Consider the following 16,218-nt stretch of genomic DNA (forward strand, 5'->3'; position numbering starts at 1 on the left):
GTCGGCGTCGTCGTCCTCGTTGTCCTTCCTATACGGCAACACTTGCATACGACGAACACCAATGCGCACCACCGAGCAAGGAACGGGCAGAGAGACCTGCGCCGATCCACCTGACGCTCGCAACGGCGTTACGATGCGCGCCGTGCATGCGACCCGACCAGTTCCTATTTATTCGACCGAACCACTCAAGTGCCAAACTTTGATTACGAACGTAGAAAGAGAACGGCAATGGAATCGATCGATTAGCTCAAAATATTTTTACTTCCATCTGTTCGTCGAGGAACCACTGCTCAGTGTATAAAGTCTGACGACTCGGATTTCCGAAACGGCTTCCAGGCACACAGAAATCTTAAATGCGGAATGCGACCGATAATCAGTACGTACGTGAACGAGCTGTTTTACACGGTACATCCGTTCGGAACGAATGCTCGAGCAAATGCATAGCCTCACCAGCTATGTCGACGCGAAATCGGAATTTCGACGGAAACGGGCGACGACGCACCGAGCGGAATAGCGGTCATTGCCATCCGGTCGGTGCCATTCGTGGCGGTTTCCAGGATGCAAGTTCGCTCTCAGGTGTCGGTTAAGCTGGTTCGACAGGGCGCATCGTATTCAATCAATTTGAATTCGGTACCCGAGTTTGTATAATTGTTAGGATCTATCTTGAGAGATAGACTAGACCGCGGAATTTGTACATTTACAGCGAAATTAAATGTGCAAAAACATACAAGAGATATCAACGGTGAACTGCATGCCGTTTAAAAGATCCTTTCTTAAATTCACACCTCCGAGTCTCAGTCTCCACGAAAATCCACAGTACCACGTAAAGTACTGTTCGAGGAATAATTTAAATGACCTGCTTCATTCAATCCCATGGTTGGAAGTAAACGAGTTAGTAACGAGAATTTCAGAGATCAATCTGGGGATCTGTGACTCGAAATTAAAGCATCTGAATGAAACTCGTAAGCGTCAATTCGTATGATCGATCTCGTGAACAGCGCAATTACGAATTATTTTTGGACCAGAACGCACTTCGTCAAAATACTATTGAATTTTGTCGTTTGAATCACAGTATCGACGTGCGTTTATCAAAATCAGGGAAACGTCGCCACGTCGACTCTTTCGTGCCAAATACGTCGCGGGACCCGCGCGACTAATTCTAAGGGGGGGTCGATTCTGAGACGCAAGCGGAGGAGCGTCGAGTTCAAACTGCACGGCGCGGCGCGAAGTTCGTGGAAAGGGAGAGGGAGATCGATCATCGTCGTCGACGGGGCTTGCGTGAAAAAAATATTAATCTCCGTAAGCGTATCTAGGCCAGGGAACATCGATCGGGAGATCCGGGTCATAGCTCGCGTGCACCTCGCTCGCTGCACGCGTACTGCGCGGCAGGGCACATCGTTCGGGCAACGTCGTGCACACGTGCACGTACCTCGTGAAAAGTCTCACGTGCAAGGTGGCCGGGGTGGCCACTGCCTGCCCGTCCGGCCAGCTACCCGCCTCTGGAAACTCGCAGACCGCGCGATAACAGCGAATAAATGCGAACCGCCGACTGTTAAGGGACCGCTTCCTTCGGTTTAATTCTCCGCGCCCGCCGGGAACACGTGGCCGACGGCGAGATAAGTATTCAAATTAATTGCCCCTTGTCGTCTCTGAATTTTATACGCGCGCGCGTTCTTTTCACGGCCGCTCGCCAACCAACGAACCTCCGCTGCATACGTACGCTCGTGAAAATAGAATTTTCGTTTCCTTTGCTGGCACACGAACGCATCTACTTCGAGCGTCGCGTGCGAAACGAGAAGTTTCAGTCCCCATCGTCGCAATGGCGCGGTCTGTATTTTTTCCGTGGCCCAAAATGGAAAGCAGAAAATAACTCGATCGCGCAACGAGGAGATCCAAGATAAATGTATAATTGCACAGACGACTGACCAGATTAACTACGACAGCGTCTAACGTAATTGACAGTGACGAGAAACCTAATTGTCGTTCTATTCTAACGCCGAAGGTATTCCACGCGAAACGATGGAACGATGATGACTGTCAGGATATATGACGCTCCGTCAATTCGAGTCGAGCACTTGTACTTGAGAATTCTCGAGTTCTCAAACGAGGACTCCGACATGGACGCTCGTAACGAGAACTATTATATAAAAATGGTTATCAGAGCATGTGAAAAACGAATTTTACCGTGTAAGGCGAAAGATCGCGATTGGTGCTACCGTGGAATCGATATTGCAAAAACGATTGTCCAGCTTTCTGCTTCTACGGGGAATAGCTCATGAGATAAGAACTGTTGCGATCGCCAGTTTGACGTGTGACTATACATGGGGGGAACACGTGCGTAGAAGGAGAGGCTATAAAATCGATCGTCTGCAACGCATCTCTATGCGTTGCACGTGACTAAGCGGCACTCTGCCATGGCGGACAAATATCTCGCAGCTCCTCTCGAAACACTTACTATCTTCGAACGAAACGTCGTCGGTTCATTGCTAGAATTGTATCTCCGATAAATAAAAAAAAAACATACCGCGCATTCAATGAGAGAATCTTCGAAGGACTCCCAAAAGAGCTTCTAATTCTTTGAAAATCAATTTGTACGAGGCTCGGAGACACGCGAGCGTCGTTCTGAGGGACGTTAATACACCTTTCCAAGAAAAAGGCGAACAAGCGTCTGTCAGATCGTCGTTCGTGTGACCCCAGACCAAACGTACGAGCATGATCTCTCAGGATTCGTAAATTAAAATTGTCCCACGAAACGGAAACCGTGATACGTCCGGATTCGACGTTGTCTGCACATTTACGATGCATTCATAATGCACATTCGACTGGGATCGCACTCGTTACACCGTTAAAACGAGAAACACAGATTCAAAAGGAACTGATACGCAGAAATATGCCGGAGAAAAGTAGTCGCACATTTTTCCGATCGTCGCGACCGCGGGTGGACAGAAAATGAGAAAATCGATACCGCATAAAACAGGAGCATGCATAGAGCCACCGACTGCATAATACGATGACTGCTATAAATGTTGCAACCATCGCTACGACGCACAACCTTCCGTGCAATATACGTGTACACGCGCCCATAGGCGAGAATTTACGAACTGACGAGTCACGCGTCACGTGAATCACCCTCAGGGAGATTCGGCCCCGTTCAATGGGCTCAGAGAGGGTGAAAAGTCGGCGAAAAAGAAACAGGTCCACCGATCGAACGAAGGGGTTGCTAGCCCGGCTGCTCGCGACTCTGTACAACCACACTTCTCTGTACTCGGTTCCGCATTGAATTCAATAAAATTTCGCGGCACAAGTGCGCATCACCTGTTCGCATCGTTCTTTACGAGTATAACATTCCTGAGATTTTTTCCACGCATTCAAGTGAGACATCTTTGGAAACTAGTCTCCAAGTACGCATACCATGAACATACCGGAACGCACCCTGGTCGTGCGTTCACGTGACGCGAGGTAACAAAGAAATAGCTTCACGGTAAAGAAACGATAATATCCATTTCACCGTCGATACCTGAACGAGTAGCGTGCAACGAACCATTTTCCCTCTGTAATTTATGTTATCGATGAGCCACGGTTCTATTCGCCTAATTATCGCGATCAGAGCGCGAACCCGTACGCTGCAACGATGAGCCAACCTATCACGCGAACGTAATTAATATATCTGCTTCCAATTCAATTTCTTTCGGGATCAAAACGAACAGACGATTCAACGCGACTGATCGATGCTTTTCGCTACCCGGACATCGAATCGTATTTCGCAGCATTTAAATCGCTGCCGATACGAGCAATTGATAATAAGGACAATTTAAGGAAAGCATCGTTCCAATTCTGCACCCGTCGGTTCTTTTTCAAAGTACGACTCGTCTGTGTAGAATTTTATACGATAAAGGAATAAAAAATTCGAAGCAGTGTCTCTATTCGATCCTTCGATGTCAAAACCCTTTGGCTCTACGTGGGATCGGACCACAGTGCGTACTGTGGTTAAGCGTTCTACCATTTGTGACTTGTTCCCCGATCTTCGACTCGTACATCTGTGCTCGCGGAATTTCGATGAAAGGAATGGTTCCGGGCCGGCATGTGTTTCACGGAAGTTCTTTTATTTTCACGGCCGCGATGGTCCGCGCACGAGGTGTATTCGGCTGTAATTCGGTCCTTTCGTTCAAAGTGGCCTAAAAAATAATTGCTGTTACGTACTTCCTGCTACGTACACCTGAACGGACGCTTTGAAACCCAATACACGTCCAAGGAAACCGCCTCACGCATCCGCGGAGAGAGGATTTTCCATTCAATTTCACCCGGTGAATAAGTCTGCGGTTCATCGAATCGAACAAAGGCGAAAGACAGTACCCTTTTGAGTACGTCACGACACGACGAGTGATCGTCGTGTACTCTCCGAACGTAACGACGTAAGGGGAACGGCATCGATCTGTTATTCAATATGTTCCGACATAGAAAACGATAATGATATAATTATAGCGACGCCGGCGAATGAATGCAACTGTAATGTACCAGCGTCTTGATCGACGGTGTACGCGTACTCGGTTACGTTGATGTCTCAAGGTTAGTAACTGATCTGCACGCGAAGTGAAACACGGAAGACGTGCACGTACGTAAACCACGTACGAATTCGAGGGAGAAGAATTTTTATAATCGGCTGACCGTTCGACCAATTTATGTCTGTAAAAAAAAACCTCAGGTTCAAGAAGCGACGGCGTCATAAAATACGAACTAACGAAACACATGTACAAATATTTCGTTATGCCGTGTGAAAGCGAGGCGGAATCGTACGAACGCCTGCGAATTACCGTTGTGGAATAAAATACGCGTCTGTTCAGTACACCGATGTACGCATACTTTCCTCACGGTGCGCGAGTCATCGCAACAAACGTATCGAAAAGAATCAGCGCGAAATCCGCATCCGCGTCAATCAGAGAACAGATAAAGAGAGCCGAGTTACCCGAGCATGTATATTTTTAACGAGTTGAACTTTTACCCTCGAGGACGCTTCGCGACCCACGGGAATACGCATGATCGGTTAACGCGAGTCTTGACGTCTATCAGTGGATTTCAATAATTGAAAATAATGAAAAATCCAATTCGAGTCGAGGAATAATTATTATCGGTATTAATAATCGTCGTCGAATCTACAGAGTTGAATGCGACACCAGAAACACAAGAATTTCGTCGGTCCACTTTGTCTTTATTCTTAGTAATCAGTTACCTCTGTCGAATTAAACAGAGTGGATCGAGGAGGGATTCTCGAAAGGAAGTCGCGAAAAGGCGTCAATCAGAGAAATTGATAACGTTTAGGTGTGTGGTGTCGTAGTCGAGTGGAACGAACTGAGAGACCGAAAGGGAGTCCTCTCGGTGAGGTTCGTTCCACGGGAATCTTGCACTATCCGAGTTAAAGGAGGGTTGAACAGGAAATCGATATTCCCACTCCTGACCGTCTACAAAGCCGATTGCCTGACAGGAAATGTCAAGTTAACAGTAACAATATCTGTCGTATGCTTGCTCATACCAAACACCGTGTACAATGTAATTACCAACGAAACACCGTGAAAGCGTAACATCTTCCAAGATAAACAGTCATCGTAATGATCCCAGTCTGAAATTTAATAAATTTAGACCAAACCGGTTTATCTGCTCGAGCAGGCGATCGATCGGCTTAATGAAACATTTTACGGTTTTGGCGTGTCTCTGTGTAAGTAATTATGACGCGAGCCTCCTCATAATTAGAACGTGACAGCCGAACATTTGACCCCGTCACCGACGCTGCAGTTAATCAAGAACGACAAGCTTAACTGCATTAATTGATATTTAATGGTGTCACGATCTTCTTAACCGTTCCGAAATTACTAATATATATAGTACCGATCTCTCTGATTTGGCAGATGTACTTCGCGTGACACGAGACTCGTTTCACGGGAAGAATCAAAACACCGGTAACCAAGTTAATTAACGTCAATTTCCCGAATACGGTCGTACGTCTCATAATTGTGAAAATAATTCTGAGCGCGATATTATAATTTATATGCAAAGTACTCACGCGATACGGGGTCTAAATTTTTTCAAACTTAAATAACGTAGTATATCGTAAAGACGAATGTAGCAACGGAGAGGAACGAGATAGTTCGGTACTATAATTAACAGCGTAACGTGCTAGAAATCCAAATTATCATTTTGGCCATTGAAACAAATACGTACTTGGCCTATTATTTCCCCCCACGCGCTTCCCTAGTCGCCATATCCGTGCAACAACTCGGCACGTAGGCACTTTTCGCCGCATCGTTCGAAAGCACGCGACATCTATCGTCGGATTCGAACCAGACGCGACGAGCTTGCACGGTAAACTTCCTGAGCGCACTGCATTATCGAATTTTGTAGAGTCTCTACGTTACCCACGTGACGCGACAGAGGATCGTATTGCCGACAGGATTTTTCGCAAAATTAAAAAAATAGAAAACGCAGGACGAGAACGATGAACTCTACCATGTGTACATCGTTCCAAGGGCCAACGCCCGCTCTTCAAGGTGAACGACTCTCACGAGAGATCGTAACATTTTTTTTTACTGACACTTTCATCCACTTTATCTTATGTCCTCTTTGTAAGACGAGCGTATCCCCATTCAACATTTCGACTTTGTCGTCGTTCGTTCACGACAACGTTTATGTACTCAGTGTTTAAAGCAAATTTGTAATGAATACGAGTTATGAAGGAAACAGAAAATAGATGCATGCGGAATGAGTTTCTATCAGTACCACTCACCATTGGAAGGCGTTGAAGTGGTAGTAGACCAGGCCCTGACCATACAAAAAGGATGCATCCTTCCAGTAGTCCCCCTTCAGCGAGTAGAACTTTTGATACGCAGACATAGCTGTTAAAGTAAAAAGAATTGTATATTAGAATTGTATAAAAAATTGTATTTGTCAAGGACATCAATAAAAAGTATTGAAAATTAACACGTACCTTTACTATAATCTTCTAAGAGTAAATGGAAATGTCCTAGTTTACAGTACGTTTTAGGATCGATGCTGATCCCTTTGTCTTCCTCGTCGTCTTTTAAGTCGTCAACATTCATTTTTGTACTATCTGCTTTCCTCCTCTGCTTCTCGGCTTGGGCCTGGACCAGCATCCTTTCCAAATATTTTATTGCACGAACGACTAAAGCTTTCCTTTTCGATTGCTCCGGTGAGTTTAATTTTAAGAAGCCAAACTGCCGGCTGCCATCATATTGGAAAAACAAGAATGACCAATCGAAGAATGATGATAACAGAATAGGACGACAATGGGTATGTATGCTAATCGGTACAAACGTGCAGGGGTATTGTACCGTAAAATTCACATTAAATTTTTAACAAAACACTTTTCACGCTCGTACACACTTTAGTTTTCGTCAGATTTCAAGTGCAACAATTGATTTAAAAATTCTCAACAATCGCACCATGGGTTGTTAAATTAAAAATACGTCTTATCCCATGAAGAGGATGTCAGTAATGAACAGGACAGACATAGGTATATTGGTCTGAGCAAACCGATCGAATTGCCCGCCTATTCTGTCAAACCTTTCAGGTTATATTTTGAACGATAAGCGAGAAAAATACGGTTGTCAGATGGAAAATTGGGAAATCAGCACAAGGTCAAGCGCGATGGATATCGTTTAATACAAGATTACCTGTCTAACTCGGATAATATCTGTAATTCTTGAGGAGTCAAGTTGATATCGTCCGTATCTTGGGCCATCTTCGTGCTGGGTAAATGCATTCGTTAAAAACTGAGTGGGCACATGTTTGCACTTGGAACCAGCCGCTTCGCACAGAAATCTGAGAGTTATCACGATTTATGCCCTCGACATCTCGTCACCTCATCGGAACGACAGGTTTTTAAAAAGCGGCGATCAGGTTAAACCAGGATGGAGAATCACGCGACGGAAGACGATTACCACGGCTCATGCAGTGATGGACACATCGTGGGACTCATGCGCACTAGGAGTCACTAGCAACGTTCTGTAGCGACGTACTTTGTCTCTTGAACATGAAGGTATCTGTAGGCCCCGAGTGCATGACATGGACAGGCTTAGATTCAACTTATTTTCTTGATGAATCCCTGATGTATTGTACGGTAATGGCTCCGCATGATATCCCTAGCTGTGACATCTTGGCGCATGGCTTTTAGACGCCTAATGCCCACAAATTCCACGGTATACCCACCACTTCCATGGCTCGCGTCGACCGAATTCCTGATACTAAAGTAACGTCTTCTAGTCGCACGAAAATTTGAACGCTTCTTTGTACAGATATTACATACGCACGAGAACTCGTATAAAATATAATTGAATTGAAAGAATCATATAAAATCTGTAAACTATGAATCTTCTTCGTAACAATTAGCATTAGCTATTGTTTAGAAACAATGTACGATAGAATAAACAGATAATAATAATCGACTATTGTTTCATATTTAGAAACTTGGCTGTATGCTTTTATAAAATTTCCTCTTGCAAATATGCAGCCAAATCCAAAAATGATTGCATCATATTTTTAAAGGATATTACGGACGGTCGTTTCATCACTTTGCTGTTGTAACGTCTTCAGAATCTTTAAACCCAGACGAGACGATCGTTGCGGGATACCGGATTTCGTTCTGTCAAATCGGTCTGTATACAAAACCGTTAATTCTGTTCTATACTTTTGGTGATTCAAAGAAATAGGTGAGCCTTATAACCGTAAATACTAACAACTGTCGAAATATTATATAATGTAAGGACACACCTGAACTGTATCATGCCTAAACTTCGTAAGAATCCCATCAAGTCAGGAGCAACAAAATTACTTAAACGGTAGACAGTTTTTGCTTTTCATCTGATTTTGGAATTCGTTGTTTGTCTTCGATAATTAATCTGCGCCCTGTACGATCTAACGGGTTCGTCAAAGAGACGAGGACAATTTGTTACGATAAAAGCGAAAGACAGTATAATCTTTATTGCAATTTCTCAGCAATGGAATCATCGATATATTTTTGTTCTGACGAATAGTCGAGGAATGAGTTCCCATCAATCATATTTAAAGACGTGAAAATATACCTTTATACCTTGTGATTTGCGTGATACATTTTAACAAGTGTTGGAAGAACGCGTTATGATTACGAAAAGAAACTACGAATAAATTTGACATTTTCCATGAAGATTTCCTGTCAGTTCATCGACGATAGAAATTAAAAACTGAAACATCGTTTTCAGCGCCAAAATGAGTCTTCCGATATCGAAGAAAAGTAAAGACGAGGCAAACAAGGAAGAATGTAACGTAGATATATCGAAGGAAGCAAAAAGTATATTAGACAAGATTTTAGGAGACGTGAGCAAAACGTCTGCCACCAAACAAATTGTTATTGGTACAACGTCAGGATGGTATATACATACATATATCCGAATCGATCTTGATTAAGAATACTTTGTTCGTATGTGTAATTATGTCTGTATTAATTTTAATTAAATCTATAACACAGGCTGACCGGTTTTGTGACAATGAAAATTGGAAAAGTAGCTGCGTTCGCAGTTGGTGGTGGGATTATAATGTTACAAATTGCAGCTCACCAGGGTTACATAAAAGTCAATTGGGACAAGATTCAAAGGAAAGCTGAGAAAATTACAGATAAGGTAGAAGAGAAAGTTACTGGTGAAGGACCAAAGTTTTTGGACAAGGTAACGTAACTATGCTTATCGTCTGTGACTATAGATGTGTGAACATAAGACAGGAGTAATCAATCAATTCATGTCATTTACAGGTAGGAAAATGGTGTCGATACAATTCATTTGTGGCGACCAGTTTCATTGGTGGTTTCATTATTGGTTTAGCATCCTAAATGAAAGACCATTGACTCTGTACAAAAAGCAAGTTGATGCTGTATAATCATTACTTTTTACATTAGTACTGTATGTTGTATACCATTATCATCTTTATCACCGGTATTTAAAAATCAACCATTTGTCACTTAAATTGTTTTTTCATCTAACGAACATTTCTATTACAACTTTTCAACGTGTAAGCTTATCGTGCTGGCTCTAATATAATATTACGCACGTGTTCAAAGCCTGAGACTTGAAAAAGTATGCATACGCGTTAGGAAGCTTTTATGCGTTTGTAATCATTAATATTTCAATTATTAATTATGTAGGAATTTATCCATTCATTTTCATGAAGATACGAAACAGTGGAAGTATTGTAAACCATTGACTTACAATAAACAAAATCATTGGAATTTGTTTTTACTTTCTTTTCGTATGTATCAAATCGCGTCGCTCTCTTCTTCGTACTGACTCTCGTGTCTTCTCTCTGCGTTCCCGAATTCTTTCCTACGAAGAAGCCACCCAGATCTCATTGAAAGCAACGGCACTTGGTTGGCTTCCTCTAGGATAGAACGATAGGTCAACATTAGTAACGAACTCGTTGTTTCAGGTCGAGAGATACGTCGATAAAAAACTAGACAAAGCTGAGCAATTGTTGAAGAACGGTGAAACTCGCACGCGACGCTGGTATCACTCTGTAACCGGTGACACTACGTTTAAACCCACAGAATTTCACTTCTTCCTTGCATCTTTCGTAGCTGGATTAGCGATTGGTTTCGCGACTGGCAAGCCGATTTAAGTTATCCTGTACGCTGAATGCATGTACTTGTATAAAAGAAAAAGACAAGTGCTTATGTCGCGAGAACAACAATAAGCTTTGGTAAAAGACATGGCCCAATCTTTGAAAGTATGAATGGTAAAATATATTTCATGATAAATACGAAAATTTCTCTGCGTTTTAGCACAAACGTTTTATGCTGATCATGAGTTTCAGACCACTTTAGAAGATTCTTTGAATCAATCAAGCGATGACGTAAATGCAAACTTGTACCATTCAGAATGCAGCAGAAATACAATGATGTTTAGGATTATATTACATAGTCTAGAGATTAGTGTGAACTTCATTGTACTTGATAGAAAGTTACTAATAAGTACTAAGCTGTCTAATGTTTGCTTTTTGTATATCTTTCTACCTGTAATCTAAGCAAACTTGTTCTGATTTCAAGTTACGAACAGTTTTCTTTACCTAATCATTTTTTTACTCCAAGTCAATGAATCGAAGACAACAGCGTTATACCGTGTTTCATCCAACATGTAACCGAATTACACGTTTCTGATTGAACCGTAGTATTTATTATATTTTCGTTTTCTGGAATGTTTGTAAAACATTGATTTAATTATTTTACGACGTGAGAAAGTATGAAAGAAGATATAATACTGCCACTCCCACAATAGTTGTATTTGTACATATTATGTATAGTTCAGTGTACGAACGTAATTTATGTACAGAATGTAACACTTGATTACCAGATCGTATAACAAAAAGTGCGAAATTCTAATTAATTGAAGTTTCGTACTTTTTAAATATTACTTTGTAATATTTCAAGTCTTGTGTTCTCTACATGTACAAACCTGTTGGAAGCACTGAAATACACGCCGCTTATTCGAGAAGTACTACAATAAATATTCTCCTGTGTACTACGTAAAGAAAAAAAATTGTACCTATGTTAAGAAATAAATTACAATACAATTGTCACGATGTACAAAAATATGGCATTTCTCTACCCTAAAATCTCTTGAGGCACTGCATTATGATGGTCCTGAGTCGCCTTCGAATCTTCTGATCGCCGTTACAAAAGATGTGCGTCGAATTGTCCCCTATCTGAATCAAAGTATCTTCGTCTTGCTGCATGCGCAAAAAAACGAGTTCAAGAAAAATTTTATACTTAAATAAAAGAAAGTATTTGATAAATTTCTCTTACCAAGTGAATACTAGTAGCTGTCGGTGTGTGTTGTAACTTAGCTCCTTGAATCCCTTCTTGATTAAGTTTTTGAAGCAATTCCTGTGGATCTAAATTACCGTATTCATGTTTCCTCTCTTTAAGTACCTCCTCTTTAATAGGTGCAGGTGAACCTGATGACGCTTTACGCTTCCCACTAGCCCTATCTTCGATACTCTAAAAATACGATGTTCAATTAACAAGGAATCAAAATGCTTGCCGAGGTACGATAGTACATACTTTTATCGTGTATACATTGTCCTTAACTTCCAATTCGCCCGTAACGGAAGCGAGACTTAAACCAGGCCGGATTTCGCTTGGAATAATATTTCCCGCCAACTCTGGTTCAATGAATACGCGGCCCTTTTTCCTCTTTAACGGCAATTTTATAACTTCGCCTCGTTTGAAAGTGATCAAGGGTTTTTCCTTAAACGGAGAAACTGGTGTAAACATTCAAACCGGTAAAAAAGGTTTAATCAAAATGTGCGCGTATAATTTACTATAAATCAAGACTCACTCCCACTGGCTCTATGACTAGATCCGTCCTATGTGGTGCAGTTAACGGTGGCTGAGTATAACACTCGGGAACGACCAAATGTTCCGGCTTCAAGTCCCTAATTAATTTGTTAGCTTGAGTAAAGTTAAGGGACGTATCAATCGGACAATGCACCGCTTTCATGGCTAGCGGTTGAAACGGTGCCAATGCATCCAAGTAAGGAAAATCCGGTTCTGGGACAATAGTACTCGTCGTAAGATTCATTAATCAATATTAGATACCACGAACTGTACGAACGTACCTGTGAAAATGATGGTATGTTGCGGATTGTTTCCCCACAACTGAACAAAATGAACTGCGTCCCCGAATCTGAGACTAGGATGACCACAGAAGACGACGCAAGGCTGTCTATAGTCAGAACTGAATCCTTCGGCATACGTGGACGTGTAATGTTTCAATCTAGCATTCTTAACGAGAAAAGCGTGCGGGAACGGCTCCTCGGGCAGATACACCTTATTCTGTTTATTGGTCGACAACCTGTGAGAAACACGAGGCAGTTGGTACGAGTGCCTGACACATAATGCCTTTCGACGTACCATTCAGCTAAGATGTTTGAATATGCCAGTGAAGTTTCGGCCACTGGTGAAATGAAAAATAGAGGAACTTGAGAAAAGCCAGTCTTGTCCAAGTGGGTGCTGAGGCACTCAAATAAATCGTATACAACTCCAGAGGGGTAACACGGTATCAGAACGCATCCACCAGTTCTGACAGTCATTGCTGTAACATTAGATCTCGATTGATGCAAGTGTCAAATGAATTAATTAAATGATACACTTACCAACGGTCATACACAGTTCTCCGAGCATGGTATCTGGATTGGCTGTCGGTGTCTGGGTTAAACCAGTCAGTATTAACACATTAGCATGCTTCAACGTGGCCTGTTCCATTGGTCGCGGATGCGTCGTTAGTGTGGAGGATCCGCTTACAAACGCGACCTTTTCATGGTCACACGAAATCAGCCAGTTACTACTACCCAAGCAGTATCCAGAACTTATAGGAGTCACTGTCAACGCACCATATATATCCTATGAGAAATAAAGAAATACGAAAACGTACTACAAAGAAACGTTGAGCTTACTTACCAATTTTTGATCGTAGCCGACCGTCTGGATGTACGATAAAGCGTTATTAACCACCGACATTGAATATATATGTTTCCACGACTTTGGCTTGAGAGCATCGGCCAACGGTGGAGGTAGTACATGAAGCATTTCTTTCCAATGCTTAGCCAACGTCGCTTTAGGAGTTTGCTCGATAAATTCTACTAATTCTTCCATAAAGAATCGTCCTATTTGTAACGTTGGTTCGGTGGCATAAATGATGCCTTTGAAACCAGTGTCTTCTGTTATAAACGGTAGGGCCAACATGCAAGTGTAGTTTGATATTAAAATTGCGTCGATTTCTGAGAAATCGATTATCTTTTCAAGAGGCGGTGAGAATTCTGGCGTTGAATCTACAAATACTCTGCCACAGCATTCTTTCAGTTCCTAAAAAATTGATCAGTTTAGAGGATCATGTTGATAGAATTTTCCTATCAGATACAAGCATACTGACTCCTTCTATTTGCCAGTCTTGATGATTGTCTCGCGGTAGCCACAATGGTAAAGAGTTAAATTTTGCACTGGGCACCATAGGCATCGGCATGAAATGCAGTATGGACTGCATATTTAAACCACAATCCAACATCAAAGTGATCCCCTTGAAACTTAAAACCAAGCATGGTTTCGTTGGTTCGCTCGATAAACAATACTATGAAAATAAACACGATAAAATAAATATTTCAACAAAAATTACATGAATAATAATTGCTTATGTTACGACATATATTATCGTAGTTACCAATTTCATTTTTAATGATGCGTTCTTCAATCTTCGCAGAGATTCTTCTATGGTACATACAATCGAAGCATAACCTCCGACCTAAAAATTTGAGCTAAATTCTTGCGGCTACGATCTGTTTGTCTCATGAACTGAAATAAATAAATTGATTTGATTCCTATAAACAGAACATATCGAAGGCAAGTTTGAGCCCCGTCAGGTGGCAGCATGGATAAAAATGCAAAAGCAGTGGATGAGAGCTCTTTTCAAACGAAAGTAAAGATGTGCCAAGTTATTGTATTGTTTAGTGGGTATTCTACAAAACTAGATGAGACGTTGAAAGCAAATTGTTCTTGTACATTGATAAAAGCGTCGAGGAATATTATCGTCGACACCATGACAGCTTGGGATCGACAGAGAATAATCGATGGTGCTTTACATGTCATTACCGTTCATTAATAACGTTTGCGATTTCTGATAAAAATATTCTAATAAAAATCACGTTTTAGCACTTGCCGAACATGATATAACAGCCGATCAAATTGATTATGTTGTTTGCACTCACAGCCATGCCGATCATATCGGAAATAACAATCTCTTCCTAAATGCGGAACACATAATCGGAACTTGTGTCCATCGCGGCGACGAGTTCTTCGAAAGGAATTTTGAAAACGGTAAACTCTGTTCAGTCTTGCTCCTTTCAACATTCAATCAGAACATGATTAATTTTAATCGAATATCTACAGAGGGATATCGAATTTGTCCTGGAGTAAGAGTCGTAGCAACTCCTGGACATACGTCGGACGATGTCACGGTCTTGGTCGATACAACTATTTCCAGCAAGTCAATATGTTTCGCTATAACAGGTACCAAATCTTTTGATATTCGAAGACGTAAGCGTGACTATAATGATTTCGTAGGCGATCTGTTTGAAAAAGAAGATGACATATTGGATCCATCCATTTGGAAAGAATTCGGAACCGCAGAATTGCAGGCAACTCAGTCACGTATGAGATCTGACATCATGCATCTGGCGAATTTCATAGTACCTGGACACGGGCCAATGTTTGCTGTTACCGAGGACTTGAGGAAAATTATTAAAAGTCAAATAATCGTGTAAAATTTAATTATGGTTCCTTTCAATTATTTTTACAAATACTTTATTAAACATTGTAAAGTGTAGCACATAGTATCACAACATTTTTATTCTATATATAGGTGTATACATTTCCTGATGATTACATATCGTTTGATTCACTAACGTATAGAAAAGAACATCTGTAATTGCCACGTGCTAGAATCCTGCTTGTTAATTGTTGAAAGTCAATCAGTAATCGGTTTTCGCGTAGCTAAAATAATTTACTAATTTAAATATAAATAAATCTAGAAAGAATTGCGTAGACGTATCGCAGACATAGTTTTTCAACGTGTCGTGTTGCTCGTAATCGTCCTATAAGGTTTGAACTACGTATTCAGATATTTTTGTCAAGTGTTCACAGCCAACATCTAAAATAAGATTTCACGTATCTCTTTTTCCATTTTCGCTTTTATATTTCATGTTTTACGCGTTACTGGTAATAAATCATATTTGAACATATTCGTACATCATATACACTCCTTAATAGTACGTGGTCAATTGTATATCAGTGATTATTCGACGAGCCATGCATTCCGCGACACTATCGCGGAACTTTAAAAAATAACTGAGTTAAGTTTAGAAGACAATACCATTTTATTTAATTCCCATGTTCTCGATAGTGTATCCTTTTGCAGCTTTATTGAAATAAATACTGTGATCCTGTGTCATCCAAAGAATTTCGAAGCTTTTTCTTGTAGCCATTTCATACCGTGGTTTCTGTGAACTTTGGCACTAGGTTTTAGTCTACTTTCACTGCATACTAAAATTTATATCGTTTCCACGTCTAAATGCAAATACAAATTATCTATGTAAATGGTATACATACATTCGTGTATTAGCACAAGTGTCCTGCAC

At 41.3% G+C, this 16,218-nt stretch overlaps 5 protein-coding genes across 11 annotated transcripts in view; 2 read left to right on the forward strand and 3 right to left on the reverse strand.

The window, feature by feature from the left end:
• Utx (Utx histone demethylase) overlaps positions 1–8,310 on the reverse strand; it is a 71,696-nt gene extending 63,386 nt beyond the window's left edge. Inside the window, exons 1-3 of the mRNA XM_018026487.2 lie at positions 7,683–8,310; positions 6,977–7,230; positions 6,776–6,884 (exon numbers count right to left, since the gene is read on the reverse strand). Of these exons, the coding sequence (XP_017881976.1) occupies positions 6,776–6,884; positions 6,977–7,230; positions 7,683–7,771 (452 nt within the window). The 5' untranslated portion in view covers positions 7,772–8,310. The remainder of the gene's footprint in view (positions 1–6,775; positions 6,885–6,976; positions 7,231–7,682) is intronic.
• A 94-nt stretch (positions 8,311–8,404) lies between these two features.
• LOC108626088 (FUN14 domain-containing protein 1) lies at positions 8,405–11,076 on the forward strand. Of its 6 annotated transcripts, none has more exons than XM_018026530.2 (6): positions 8,572–8,661; positions 8,772–8,846; positions 9,246–9,413; positions 9,512–9,707; positions 9,791–9,896; positions 10,462–10,546. In XM_018026530.2, exons 2-5 carry the CDS (start codon positions 8,791–8,793, stop codon positions 9,866–9,868), a joined length of 498 nt encoding a protein of 165 aa, XP_017882019.1. In that variant the 5' UTR covers positions 8,572–8,661; positions 8,772–8,790; the 3' UTR covers positions 9,869–9,896; positions 10,462–10,546. The 6 variants fall into 6 exon arrangements, 5 of the variants coding, with proteins under 5 accessions (XP_017882018.2, XP_017882017.1, XP_017882019.1 ...); XR_001916676.2 differs by lacking the exon at positions 9,791–9,896 and adding an exon at positions 10,814–11,076 and having other exon boundaries at positions 8,577–8,661; positions 10,462–10,731; XM_018026529.2 differs by lacking the exons at positions 8,772–8,846; positions 9,791–9,896 and adding an exon at positions 8,405–8,421 and having other exon boundaries at positions 8,554–8,661; positions 10,462–11,076.
• A 207-nt stretch (positions 11,077–11,283) lies between these two features.
• IntS9 (integrator complex subunit 9) lies at positions 11,284–14,337 on the reverse strand. The gene is made up of 10 exons (XM_018026524.1): positions 14,247–14,337; positions 13,962–14,156; positions 13,490–13,894; positions 13,186–13,432; positions 12,944–13,124; positions 12,649–12,884; positions 12,369–12,580; positions 12,092–12,277; positions 11,834–12,028; positions 11,284–11,757 (listed from the first exon to the last, which is right to left on the reverse strand). The coding sequence occupies exons 1-10, from the start codon at positions 14,253–14,255 to the stop codon at positions 11,638–11,640; spliced, it is 1,986 nt and encodes a 661-aa protein (XP_017882013.1). The 5' UTR covers positions 14,256–14,337; the 3' UTR covers positions 11,284–11,637.
• Nhe3 (Na[+]/H[+] hydrogen exchanger 3) overlaps positions 14,269–16,218 on the reverse strand; it is a 12,717-nt gene continuing 10,767 nt past the window's right edge. The window contains exon 13 of the mRNA XM_026814485.1: positions 14,269–14,377. Within this exon, the coding sequence (XP_026670286.1) occupies positions 14,294–14,377 (84 nt within the window). The 3' untranslated portion in view covers positions 14,269–14,293. The remainder of the gene's footprint in view (positions 14,378–16,218) is intronic.
• On the forward strand, positions 14,365–16,040 carry LOC108626087 (metallo-beta-lactamase domain-containing protein 1). 2 transcript variants are annotated; one of them, XM_018026526.2, is made up of 4 exons: positions 14,367–14,655; positions 14,735–14,899; positions 14,972–15,091; positions 15,146–16,040. In XM_018026526.2, the coding sequence occupies exons 1-4, from the start codon at positions 14,454–14,456 to the stop codon at positions 15,343–15,345; spliced, it is 687 nt and encodes a 228-aa protein (XP_017882015.1). In that variant the 5' UTR covers positions 14,367–14,453; the 3' UTR covers positions 15,346–16,040. The 2 variants fall into 2 exon arrangements, with proteins under 2 accessions (XP_026670294.1, XP_017882015.1); XM_026814493.1 differs by having other exon boundaries at positions 14,365–14,655; positions 14,735–15,091.

This window comes from Ceratina calcarata, unplaced genomic scaffold (assembly GCF_001652005.2).
Source record: "Ceratina calcarata isolate Rehan_Ccalc_2016 unplaced genomic scaffold, ASM165200v1 scaffold39.2, whole genome shotgun sequence".
NCBI lineage: Eukaryota > Metazoa > Arthropoda > Insecta > Hymenoptera > Apidae > Ceratina > Ceratina calcarata.